Raw genomic sequence first — 13,525 nt, 5'->3', positions numbered from 1 at the left:
TCAAGGTCATGAGCAAGGACACAAGTGGGTCCCCCCGGTGGTCACCCTGCAGGGGCTGGAACGTGGGTGAGGCCGGGGCCCACGGGCGCTGTGTGATCAGGGGTCAGGCACTCACGGAGCATCTCACGGGCACTACGGGAAAGGCAATGCCTGTTCCGTAAGCTTTTGTTCTTCCGGGGGGGCAGGTAAGGTTTGATTCAGGGGCCCCAAACCTCCCTGAGTTACCCAGAATTAAGGCCAAAAGGTTTTTGATCCGTTCAATGTAATTTCAGAAAAAGCTACTTAGGGCTGGGTGCAGTGGCTCACGCCTGTCATCCCAGCACTCTGGGAGGCCGAGGCGGGTGGATCACCTGAGGTCAGGAGTTCGAGACCAGCCTGGCCAACATGGTGAAACCCCGTCTCTACTAAAAATACAAAATATCAGTCGGGCACCTGTAATCTCAGCTACTCAGGAGGCTGAGGCAGCAGAATCGCTTGAACCCAGGAGGCGGAGGTTGCAGTGAGCCAAGGTTGCGCCCCTGCACTCCAGCCTGGGTGACAGAGAGAGACTCAGTCTCCAAAAAAAAGAAAAAAAAAAGCAAGGAAAAGAAAGAAAAAGAAAAAGGTACTTAGGACGATAAAACAAATCCAGGTTGAAAATTCAGCCTCAGAGCAACAGGCAGTCACAGGACATCTGTGCTCACGCCAGCACTGGTCTCCCTAAGCTGTGCACTGCCAAAACCCACAATCAATACTCCTGTCTTCATAGCACTACTCACAACAGCCTTACCTCTAATGTATTTCTTTCTTTCTTTTTTTTTTTTTTTGAGACGGAGTCTCGCTCTGTTGCCCAGGCTGGAGGGCAGTGGCGCGACCTCGGCTCACTGCAAGCTCCGCCTCCCGGGTTCACGCCATTCTCCCGCCTCAGCCTCTGGAGTAGCTGGGACTACAGGCGCCCGCCACCACGCCCAGCCAATTTTTTTGTGTGTGTTTTTAGTACAGACGGGGTTTCACCGTGTGAGCCAGGATGGTCTTGAACTCCTGACCTCGTGATCTGCCCGCCTCAGCCTCCCACAGTGCTGGGATGACAGGCGTGAGCCACCGCGCCCGGTCCTCGAATGTATTTCTTATATTACAGCAATGGTATACTGTGTGCTAACACACAGCAGCAGGGAAGCTACGTTAACTCTACATCCTAAATGATAGTATTATATTCATTGTAACAGCAAGTTAAAACACACAGTAATAGCTATGTTAATTTTATATACTGTGACTGATATTATGTTAGAATCATATATAACATATAGTAACTGATAAGCTACATTAATTCTACATCCTAAATGACAGTAGTGTATTAATTATAATAGTGTATTACGGTGGGGCACGGTGGCTCACGCCTGTAATCCCAACACTCCGGGAGGCCGAGGCAGGTGGATCACCTGAGGTCAGGAGTTGGAGACCAGCCTGGCCAACATGGTGAAGCCCCATCTCTACTAAAATAATATGTATTACATAGGAGCATATAGTAACAGATAAATGACATAATTCTACATTATGATACAATTATATTAATTGTCATAGTATATTACATAGTATCACACAGTAACATTAATTCTATGTATCACAACACATAGTAATAGATGTTAATTCTATATCGTAACTGATATTACTATATTAATTGCAATATTATATTCAAACATAGTAACGAGCTACATGAATCTTAAATGATAGTAGTATATTATAATTGTATACTGCATTGTAGCATACAGCAACAGATAAACTGCATAATTCTATATTATAAATGATATTATTTTAATTAAAATCCAATATTACTTAGTGGCATGGTAATAAGCTACATAATTCTATATCATAAATGATACTATTATATTAATTGTAGAATATTACAACACGTAGTAATAGATACAGTACATTAATTCTATACCATAAATGATACTATTATATTAATTGCAAGAGAATATTATAACACACAGTAACAGATAAGCTACATTAATTGTGTATAATCAACGAGACTATTATATTGATTGCAAGATAATTTTTGTTTTAATTTTTTATTTTTTGGAGACGAAGTCTTGCTCTGTTGCCTAAGCTGGAGTGCAGTGGGATGATCTCGGCTCACTGCAACTTCCGTCTCCCAGGTTCACGCAATTCTCCTGCCTCAGCCTCCTGAGTAGCTAGGATTACAGGCACCCGCCACCACACCCAGCTAATTTTTGTATTGTTAGTAGAGACGGGGTTTCACCCTGTTGGTCAGGCTAGTCTCGAATTCCTGACCTCAGGTGATCTGCCCGCGTTGGCCTCCCAAAGCGCTAGGATTATAGGTATGAGCCACCGCGACCGGCCACAAGAGATTATAATACATAGTAATAGATAAGCTACATTAATTCTATATCATAAATGATACTATGAAATCAATTGCAAGAGAATATTATAACACATAGTAATAGATAACTACATTAATTGTATATCATAAATGATACTGTATCAATTGCAAGAGAATATTATAACACATAGTAACAGATAAGCTACATTAATTCTCTATCATGAATGATACTATATCAATTGCAAGAGAATATTATAACACATAGTAATAGATAAGCTACATTAATTCTATATCATCAATGATACTGTATCAATTGCAAGGGAATATTATAACAGTAATAATCTACATTAATTCTATATCATAAATGATACTATGATATCAATTGCAAGAGATTATAACACATAGATAAGCTACATTAATTTTATATCATCAATGATACTATGATATCAACTGCAAGAGATTATAACACATAGTAACAGATAAGCTACATTAATTCTATATCATAAATGATACTATGCTATCAATTGCAAGAGAATATTATAACACATAGTAATAGATAAGCTACATTAATTCTATATCATCAATGATACTGTGATATCAATTGTGAGAATATTATAACACATAGTAACAGATAAGCTACATTAATTGTATATCATCAATGATACTATATCAATTGCAAGAGAATATTATAACACATAGTAATAGATAACTACATTAATTCTATATCATCGATACTATGATATCAATTGTGAGAATATTATAACACATAGTAACAGATAAGCTACATTAATTGTATATCATCAATGATACTGTATCAATTGCAAGAGAATATTACAATGCATAGTAATAGATAACTACATTAATTCTGTATCATCAATGATACTGTATCAATTGTGAGAATATTATAACATAGTAACAGATAAGCTACATTAATTCTATATCATGAATGATACTATGAAATCAATTGCAAGAGAATATTATAACACATAGTAATAGATAAGCTACATTAATTCTATATCATCAATGATACTGTATCAATTGCAAGAGAATATTATAACACGTAGTAACAGATAAGCTACATTAATTCTGTATCATTAATGGTATTATTAGGTTACCGCAATAGTGCATTACATTATAACATAGCAATAGCTAAGCTGTGCCACCAACTGCATCTTCTGAATGATGTTTATTTGTATCATGTATATTTACTGCCTGCAAATCCCCTCATCACAGCAAAGGAATTTTCATAAGGGCCAAAGAGCAGGGGCCCCTTGCCTGGTGCATCCGGTTGGCCACCTCCAGGGCCTTCTGCTTGGCGGTCTCCATGGCGTACCCATACGGAGTAGCGAAGGAGGCTTTGTCCAGCTTCTCTTTAAACTTGGAGGGGACCACCTCAAACCTGAGACCCTGCAACAGGAGAAAGGGGTCAGGGGGGTCGAAGAAAGACCCTAAGAAAGGTGAATGGGACATGCAAGATTTGCAGGACGCACGTAGCGTTTGCTACACTCCCCGACCCTGTCCCAGGTGAGCTCATCCATCTGCCAAGCTTTCCCTAAGTGTGGCTGGGGAGCCGGGGACCGACCAGGGCTTCCCCTAAGTGTGGTTAGTGGGCCGGGGACCGACCAGGGGCCTTCAGGGACTGACCAGGGGCCTTCTTGGCTCTCGAGGGAAGAGATTGGCAGGAACAAAGAGGCCAGCAGGGAGGTATTGACTCGGGCCCTGAACCCACGAGCCAACAGTGTCCGAGGGTTCCCAGAGACCTGAAGGCTGGGGCAGAGTACAAAACCCATCCTGCCCACAGGAAATTCAGGAAAAAGGCCAGCAATGATGGCTGTGGGAAGGGAGGCAATGATGGCTCTACGTCAATCCCTGGTACCCAGGAAGAGACAACACCGTCCCTGGGGAGGCCTGGCCTAGAGGTAGTGACCCCCGCAGAGACTGTGGGGTCAGGAATGATGGTGGTAAATGCCCCCAGTGGGGGTGCCCCTGGCTGCCACACGCTGCCAGGGTGCAGGGAACTCCGCATCTCCCCTCTGACAGAGCAGAAGCATCACCATCTTGGACACACACTGCCTTCGTGGACAGACACCGCCGTCTTGGACACACACTGCCATCTTGGCCATCGTGGACACAGTGTCATTGTGGACACACACCACCATCTTGGACAGACACGTCCATCTTGGACACACGCCGTCATCGTGGACACACGCCACCATCTTGGACAGACACCGCCATCGTGGACAGACACCGCCATCGTGGACACACACTGCCATCGTTGACAGACACCACCATCGTGGACACACACCGCCATCGTGGAAAGACACCCCCATCATGGACACACACCGCCATCGTGGACAGACACCCCCATCGTGGACAGACACCCCCATCGTGGACACACACCGCCATCTTGGACAGATACCTCCATCTTGGACACACACCGCCATCATGGACACACACTGCCATCGTGGACACACACTGCTATCTTGGCCATCGTGGACACACACCACCATCTGGGACACACACCGCCATCTTGGACACATACCACCATCGTGGACATCATGGACACAGTGTCATTGTGGAGACACACCGCCATCTTGGACAGACACCCCCATCGTGGACAGACACCCCCATCATGGACACACACCGCCATCGTGGACAGACACCCCCATCGTGGACAGACACCCCCATCGTGGACACACACCGCCATCTTGGACAGATACCTCCATCGTGGACACACACCACCATCATGGACACACACCGCCATCGTGGACACACACTGCTATCTTGGCCATCGTGGACACACACCACCATCTGGGACACACACCGCCATCTTGGACACATACCACCATCGTGGACATCATGGACACAGTGTCATTGTGGAGACACACCGCCATCTTGGACAGACACCCCCATCGTGGACAGACACCCCCATCATGGACACACACCGCCATCGTGGACAGACACCCCCATCGTGGACAGACACCCCCATCGTGGACACACACCGCCATCGTGGACAGACACCCCCATCGTGGACAGACACTGCCATCGTGGACACACACTGCTATCTTGGACAGATACCTCCATCTTGGACACACACCGCCATCCTGGACACACACTGCCATCGTGGACACACACTGCTATCTTGGCCATCGTGGACACACACCGCCATCTTGGACAGATACCTCCATCTTGGACACACACCGCCATCCTGGACACACACTGCCATCGTGGACACACACTGCTATCTTGGCCATCGTGGACACACACCGCCATCATGGACACACACTGCCATCTTGGACAGACACCACCATCTTGGACACACACCACCATCGTGGACACACGCCACCATCTTGGCCATCATGGACACAGTATCATTGTGGAGACACACCGCCATCTTGGACAGACACCTCCATCTTGGACACACACCGCCATCATGGACACACACTGCCATCGTGGACACACATTGCTATCTTGGCCATCGTGGACACACACCGCCATCATGGACACACACCGCCATCTTGGACACACACCGCCATCTTGGACACACGCTGCCATCATGAACACGTGCCACCATCTTGGACAGACACCACCATTGTGGACACACACCGTCGTCGTGGACACACACCCCCATCGTGGACAGACACCGCCATCGTGGACACACACTGCCATCTTGGCCATCGAGGACACACACCGCCATCATGGACAGACACCCACATCGTGGACAGACACCCCCATCGTGGACACACACCGCCATCTTGGACAGACACCCCCGTCTTGGACACACACCGCCATCATGGACACACACTGCCATCGTGGACACACATTGCTATCTTGGCCATCGTGGACACACACCGCCATCATGGACACACACCGCCATCTTGGACAGACACCACCATCTTGGACACACACCACCATCGTGGACACACGCCACCATCTTGGCCATCATGGACACAGTATCATTGTGGAGACACACCGCCATCTTGGACAGACACCTCCATCTTGGACACACACCGCCATCGTGGACACACACTGCCATCTTGGACAGACACCACCATCTTGGACACACACTGCCATCTTGGACACACACCACCATCTTGGACACACACCGCCATCTTGGACACACGCTGCCATCATGAACACGTGCCACCATCTTGGACAGACACCACCACTGTGGACACACACCGTCGTCGTGGACACACACCCCCATCGTGGACAGACACCGCCATCGTGGACACACACTGCCATCTTGGACACACACCACCATCTTGGACACACACCGCCATCTTGGACACACGCTGCCATCATGAACACGTGCCACCATCTTGGACAGACACCACCACTGTGGACACACACCGTCGTCGTGGACACACACCCCCATCGTGGACAGACACCGCCATCGTGGACACACACTGCCATCTTGGCCATCGAGGACACACACCGCCATCATGGACAGACACCCACATCGTGGACAGACACCCCCATCGTGGACACACACCGCCATCTTGGACAGACACCCCCGTCTTGGACAGACACTGCCATGTTGGACACACACTTCCATTTTAAGTTCCCTTGATTAAAAACTGCCTAAATCCAGCCCCCAAACATCAGCCTAATGGCTAATGTCAGCATGACCAGAAACATTCCAGCCGTGGGATAAACCCCTCTGTGACCAGAAACCTCCCCTCCGACCAGAGACAGTCCAACTCCGCAATCAATTTTCCCTCACACAGAAACATTCCAAGCCTGCGAGAAGCCCCCTTTTCCAAAACCCTTTGCTGAGCCACTTTTTGTATTTTTTTTTTTTTTGAAACGGAGTCTCGCTGTGTCGCCCAGGCTGGAGGGGCAGTGACGCCATCTCGGCTCACTGCAAGCTCTGACTCCCAGGATCGAGCGATTCTCCTGCGTCAGTCTCCCAAGTAGCTGGGATTGCAGGCGCCCGCCACCATGCCTGGCTAATTTTTGTATTTTTAATAGAGATGGGGTTTCACCATGTTGGCCAGGCTGGTCTCGAACTCCTGACCTCAGGTGATCCGCCCGCCTCAGCCTCCCAAAGTGCTGGGATTACAGACGTGAGCCTCCGCACCCAGCCTCACTTTCTGTATTTGTTTCCTCCTTCTTAAACTCATACATTTGGTGCCGAAACCCAGGACAGGTGTTAGGGACAGAGGCCCTTTTGCAACCCAGGATGCAGTGGGCAGGGGCAGCCCGTCCCTGGCTAACTCCTGGATCCTTTAGAGCCTCTGGCCCCCTGACCCTGTCCTCTCTCTCTCTCCCTCTTTGAGTGTTGGGAGTGGAGGTTCTCCTGCAACCCAGGAAGCTGTGGGCAGCAGCAGCTCATCCTGGGCTAACTCCTGGATCGTGAGGGTCGCTGGCCACCCCTCCCATCTTTTCTCTCCATTCACCTTCCAAGCAATTTCTGTGAGGAAGACAACTCATGCAAAGGGGACTTGGAGGCTCAAGCTGGAGGGTTCTCAAAACCCTCAGGTCTCAGAAATACACCTCTGACCCCCTGCAACAGGTATTTCACTCCCTAACCCTTGCTTCGTCTTCCTCTCTCTTCCTCTGTCTTCTTCCCTCTTCTCTCTCTCTCTGTTTTCCCTGCGCGGCTCCAGTTTGGGAGCCCCTTTGCCAATTCCAACAGGAACATCCAACATCAGACACAAATCCAGCCGGCTGGTAAGATCTGCCCTCCTCTGACTTTTGGTTCCCAGTTAAAGTCAGGTCGGCCATCCCGGTCCTCGGAGGACCAGCGGCCCTAAGCTACAAGCGATCTTGAGGGATGCCCAGTATCTTCTCAGCTTGACCGTCCTCCTTATAAAGAGGATTCTGGGTCTCTGTCTTTTGTCTGGGGTTGCCTAAAACACAAACAGACACTCTCGGCTTCCTTTTACCAGCCCACGTGGGTGCCAAACAACCCGACATTCCTATGTCGTCCCCTCTGGGATGTCTCCTTTCCAACCTGGCCAAACTTGGCTTACAGAGGAACCTAAAGCCAGAGTGTTGAATTTTTTATTGCAATAGTCTGGCACCAATACAAACTACATAATGACAGCAGATGGCCCGAACATGGCACCTTTAACTTGCAAATTCTCAGGGACCTTGACAACTTTATCACCAGGAAATGGCAAGAGGTTCCCTATACTCAGGCTATCTTCTACCCTCCCTATGTCAAGTTGCACCTTCATTGTGGGCGGCAAGCCACCCAGGTGCCGAGGCAAGAGACCGAGGACACGAGCTCTTCCAGTATATAATAAAATATAAAACGAGAAAGTTGTACCAGATATAGATCTTAGATATGGTTATATATGAATATCATTAATCATTAGTTGGTAGTAATTACTCTTTATACCAATATTATAATAATCCTTGCTCTAGGATCATAATGTAGGAAAAGCCAGGCCGTACAGAGATAGGAGCTGAGGGGACATAGTGAGGAGTGACCAGAAGACGAGTGCGAGCCTTCTGTTATGCCCGGACAGGGTCACCAGAGGGCTCCTTGGTCTAGCGGTAACGCCAGCGTCTGGGAAGACGCCCGTTGCCAGGCGGACCATGGTCTAGCAGTAGCGTCAGTGTCAAGGAACAACACCCGCTACTTAGCAGACCGGGAAAGGGAGTCTCCCTTTCCCTGGGGGGGTTTAGAGAAGACTCTGCTCCTCCACCTCCTGTGGAGGACCTGACATCAGTCAGTCTCGCCCGCAGTTATCCAGAGGCCTAACCGTCTCCCTGTGATGCTGTGCTTCAGTGGTCATGCTCCTAGTCTGCCTTCATGTTCCATCTTGTACACCTGGCTCTGCCTTTTAGATAGCAGTAGCAAATTAGTGAAAGTACTAAAAGTCTCTGATAAGCAGAAATAATAGCGTAAGCTGTCTCTCTCCTCCTCCTCTCTCTCTCTGCCTCGGCTGCCAGGCAGGGAAGGGCCCCCTGTCCAGTGGACACGTGACCCACGTGACCTTACCTGTCATTGGAGATGGCTCACACTCCTTACCCTGCTCCTTTGTCTTGTATCCAATAAATATCAGCAAAGCCTGGCATTCGGGGCCACTACCAGTCTCCGCGTCTTGGTGGTAGTGGTCCCCCGGGCCCAGCTGCCTTTTCTTTTATCTCTTTGTCTTGTGTCTATTTCTACACTCTCTTGCCTCCGCACACAGGGAGAGACCCACCGACCCTGTGGGGCTGGTCCCCACATCTCATGACATTTTTTTTTTTTTTTTGAGATGGAGTCTTGCTCTGTTGCCCAGGCTGGAGTGCAGTGGTGCCATCTCGGTTCACTGCAACCTCTGCCTCCCGGGTTCAAGCGATTCTCCTGCCTCAGCCTCCCAAGTAGCTGGGACTACAGGCGCCCGCCACCACACCCAGCTAATTTTTTGTATTTTTAGTAGAGATGGGGTTTCACCATGTTAGCTAGGATGGTCTCGAACTCCTGACCTCGTGATCCACCCGCCTCGGCCTCCCAAAATGCTGGGATTACAGGCGTGAGCCACCGCGCCCAGCCTTGAGTCTTCTTAATTTATGGCAATATAAATATGTGCATAAGTGTGATAAAAATCTGTTTTCTTTAATAAGGGGACACAATTGGAAAAACTGGTCATTTTACCAAAGCTTTGACTGGAATGGTGTGCTTTCCTTTAAAGGAAAACTGGCCTATTTTGTGTACACAGTCCCTGTACAGGGTTTCTGACATGTGATAAGAAAAGAATGTCAGTTTCTGACAGGCCCAGAACCCCAAGTTTTCTTGGAACCTCAAGAGGAAAGGAATCTGCCCAACTCATAGGTATTTAATGGTACAAACCCATGACTGGGCTCAGCTTAAAAAAAGTCCCATCTGAGATTCGTTGTCTTACCAGGGACCAGGGACTCATGTGCCTGGTTTTATGAAATGAGACCACTACTTCTCCTGTTGTCCTTCCCAGCTTCTCCCCAGCCTCCCCTTTTCCCTACTTTATAAGACAGGACAAAAGGGAGAAAGCAGAAAGTTGGAAAAGAAACAGAAGGAAGATAAATAGCCAGATGACCTTGGCACCACCACCCAGCCCTGGTGGTTAAAATAATAATAATATTAACCCCTGACGAGGAGAATCGCCTGAACCCGGCAGGGCGGAGACTGCAGTGAACTGAGATCGCGCCACTGCACTCCAGCCTGGGCGACAGAGCGAGACTCCATCTCAAAATAAATAAGTCAATAAGGAAATAAATAAAAGTAAAAATAATAATTACTCTTGCTGCACTGTATACATATAATTAGGCCAAGTATAATAAAGCAAACCAGTCCTACCATAATTTGTCTTTTTTTTTTTCTTTTTGACACGGAGTCTCCCTCTGTCGCCCAGGCTGGAGTGCAGTGGTGCGATCTCAGCTCACTGCAAGCTCCATCTCCCGGGTTCACGCCATTGTCCTGCCTCAGCTTCCCGAGTATCTGGGACTGCAGGCGCCCGCCACCACGCCCGGCTAATTTCTTGTAATTTTAGTAGAGACGGGGTTTCACCATGTTAGCCAGGATGGTCTCGATCTCCTGACCTCGTGATCCGCCAACCTCGGCCTCCCAAAGTGCTGGGATTATAGGCGTGAGCCACCACACCCAGCCCATAATCTGTCTTTTAATAAAAGTGGGAAAACTGGAAAAAGAAAAATCGTGTTTGAAAAACGATACTTACCCCTGTGGTGAAATTCTAGTCTTGCCTAATGGTTTTCAGTTTTTATTCTTTTCTACGGTTTGAATTAAATTCTAATTTTTCTGGCTACATGTCTCCAAGATAATGTTTTGCATTCTTTTCCTTTTTCTTTTTCTCCAATTTTTCCTAACTGAAAACATCTGAAACCCCAAGTTCTGCTTTCTTAAAGCCCTGTGAACTGAAACCTACATGTTTCAACAGGTGCTGCGTGGAAGGCCCCTAAAGAGTGCTACCAGGAACAAATCAACCTCTTCCCCTCCAGGGCTGTGTTTGGTGACCCGTAATAACCACCTCCCTCAGCAGGAAGTGGCCAGAAAGAACGTACCACCCCTCGTCCTGTTATAACTAGAGGGTCTGGATTCACAGAGCAGGAGCATTGCCATCTTCGACACACACCGCCATCTTGGACCCATTACACCATCTTGGACACACACGGCCATCTTGGAGAAGCACCACCATCTTGGACACACACTGTCTTGGACACACACAGCCATCTTGGAGAAGCACCACCATCTTGGACACACACCGTCTTGGACACACACGGACATCTTGGAGAAGCACCACCATCTTGGACACACACTGTCTTGGACACACACAGCCATCTTGGAGAAGCACCACCATCTTGGACACACACCGTCTTGGACACACACAGCCATCTTGGAGAAGCACCACCATCTTGGACACACACCGTCTTGGACACACACGGACATCTTGGATAAGCACCACCATCTTGGACACACGCCGCCATATTGGACACACACCGCCATCTTGGATAAGCACCACCATCTTGGACACACACCATCTTGGACAAGCACTGCCATCTTGGACATGCATGGCCATCTTTGACACACACCACAATCTTGGAAACACACCGCCACCTTGGATAAGCACCACCATCTTGGACACACACAGCCATCTTGGATAAGCACCACCATCTTGGACACACACCATCTGGGACACACACTGCCATCTTGGACCCATAAAACCATCTTGGACAAGCACCGCCATCTTGGACACACCGCCAGCTTGGATACACACCACCATCTTGAAAAAGCACCACCACCTTGGACACACAACATCTTGGACACACACCGCCATCTTGGATAAGCACCACCATCTTGGACACACACCGTCTTGGACACACACGGACATCTTGGATAAGCACCACCATCTTGGACACACGCCGCCATATTGGACACACACCGCCATCTTGGATAAGCACCACCATCTTGGACACACACCATCTTGGACAAGCACTGCCATCTTGGACATGCATGGCCATCTTTGACACACACCACAATCTTGGAAACACACCGCCACCTTGGATAAGCACCACCATCTTGGACACACACAGCCATCTTGGATAAGCACCACCATCTTGGACACACACCATCTGGGACACACACTGCCATCTTGGACCCATAAAACCATCTTGGACAAGCACCGCCATCTTGGACACACCGCCAGCTTGGATACACACCACCATCTTGAAAAAGCACCACCACCTTGGACACACAACATCTTGGACACACACCGCCACCTTGGATAAGCACCACCATCTTGGACACATACAGCCATCTTGGATAAGCACCACCATCTTGGACACACACCATCTGGGACACACACCACCATCTTGGATAAGCACCACCATCTTGGACACACACCATCTTGGACATGCATGGCCATCTTTGACACACACCACCATCTTGGATAAGCACCACCATCTTGGCCACACAACATCTTGGACACACATCGCCATCTTGGATAAGCACCACCATCTTGGACACACACCATCTTGGACACACACTGCCATCTTGGATAAGCACCACCATCTTGGACACACACCATCTTGGACACACACTGCCATCTTGGATAAGCACCACCATCTTGGACACACGCCGCCATCTTGGACACACACCGCCATCTTGGATAAGCACCACCATCTTGGACACACACCATCTTGGACACAAACCACCATCTTGGATAAGCACCACCATCTTGGACAAGCACCACCATCTGGGACACACACCGCCATCTTGGATAAGCACCACCATCTTGGACACACACCATCTGGGACACACACTGCCATCTTGGACCCATAACACCATCTTGGACAAGCATCACCATTTTGGACACACCGCCATCTTGGACACGCCGCCATCTTGGATACACACCACCATCTTGGAAAAGCACCACCATCTTGGACACACAACATCTTGCACAGACACCGCCATCATGGATAAGCACCACCATCTTGGACACACACCATCTTGGACACACACTGCCATCTTGGATAAGCACCACCATCTTGGACACACGCCGCCATCTTGGACACACACCGCCATCTTGGATAAGCACCACCATCTTGGACACACACGGCCATCTTGGATAAGCACCATCATCTTGGAGACACATCATCTTGGACACACACGGCCATCTTGGATAAGCACCACCATCTTGGACACACGCCGCCATCTTGGACACACACCGCCATCTTGGATAAGCACCATCATCTTGGAGACACATCATCTTGCAC

At 48.7% G+C, this 13,525-nt stretch overlaps 1 protein-coding gene across 3 annotated transcripts in view; it reads right to left on the bottom strand.

Annotated features, from left to right (window-relative positions):
- Window positions 1–13,525, bottom strand: part of ASMTL (acetylserotonin O-methyltransferase like) — a 56,612-nt gene that overhangs the window by 33,914 nt on the left and 9,173 nt on the right. For 2 of the 3 annotated variants that reach the window (XM_055107111.2, XM_055107109.2), the window contains exon 2: window positions 3,596–3,727. In XM_055107111.2, the coding sequence (XP_054963086.1) occupies window positions 3,596–3,646 (51 nt within the window). In that variant the 5' untranslated portion in view covers window positions 3,647–3,727. Of the gene's footprint in view, window positions 1–3,595; window positions 3,728–10,592; window positions 12,816–13,525 lie in introns of those variants that run through there. The other variant, XM_055107110.2, reaches the window with a different exon arrangement.

The sequence above is a fragment of the Pan paniscus genome, chromosome Y (genome assembly GCF_029289425.2).
Source record: "Pan paniscus chromosome Y, NHGRI_mPanPan1-v2.0_pri, whole genome shotgun sequence".
Lineage (NCBI taxonomy): Eukaryota > Metazoa > Chordata > Mammalia > Primates > Hominidae > Pan > Pan paniscus.
This window is presented reverse-complemented; position numbering and strand designations above follow the sequence as displayed.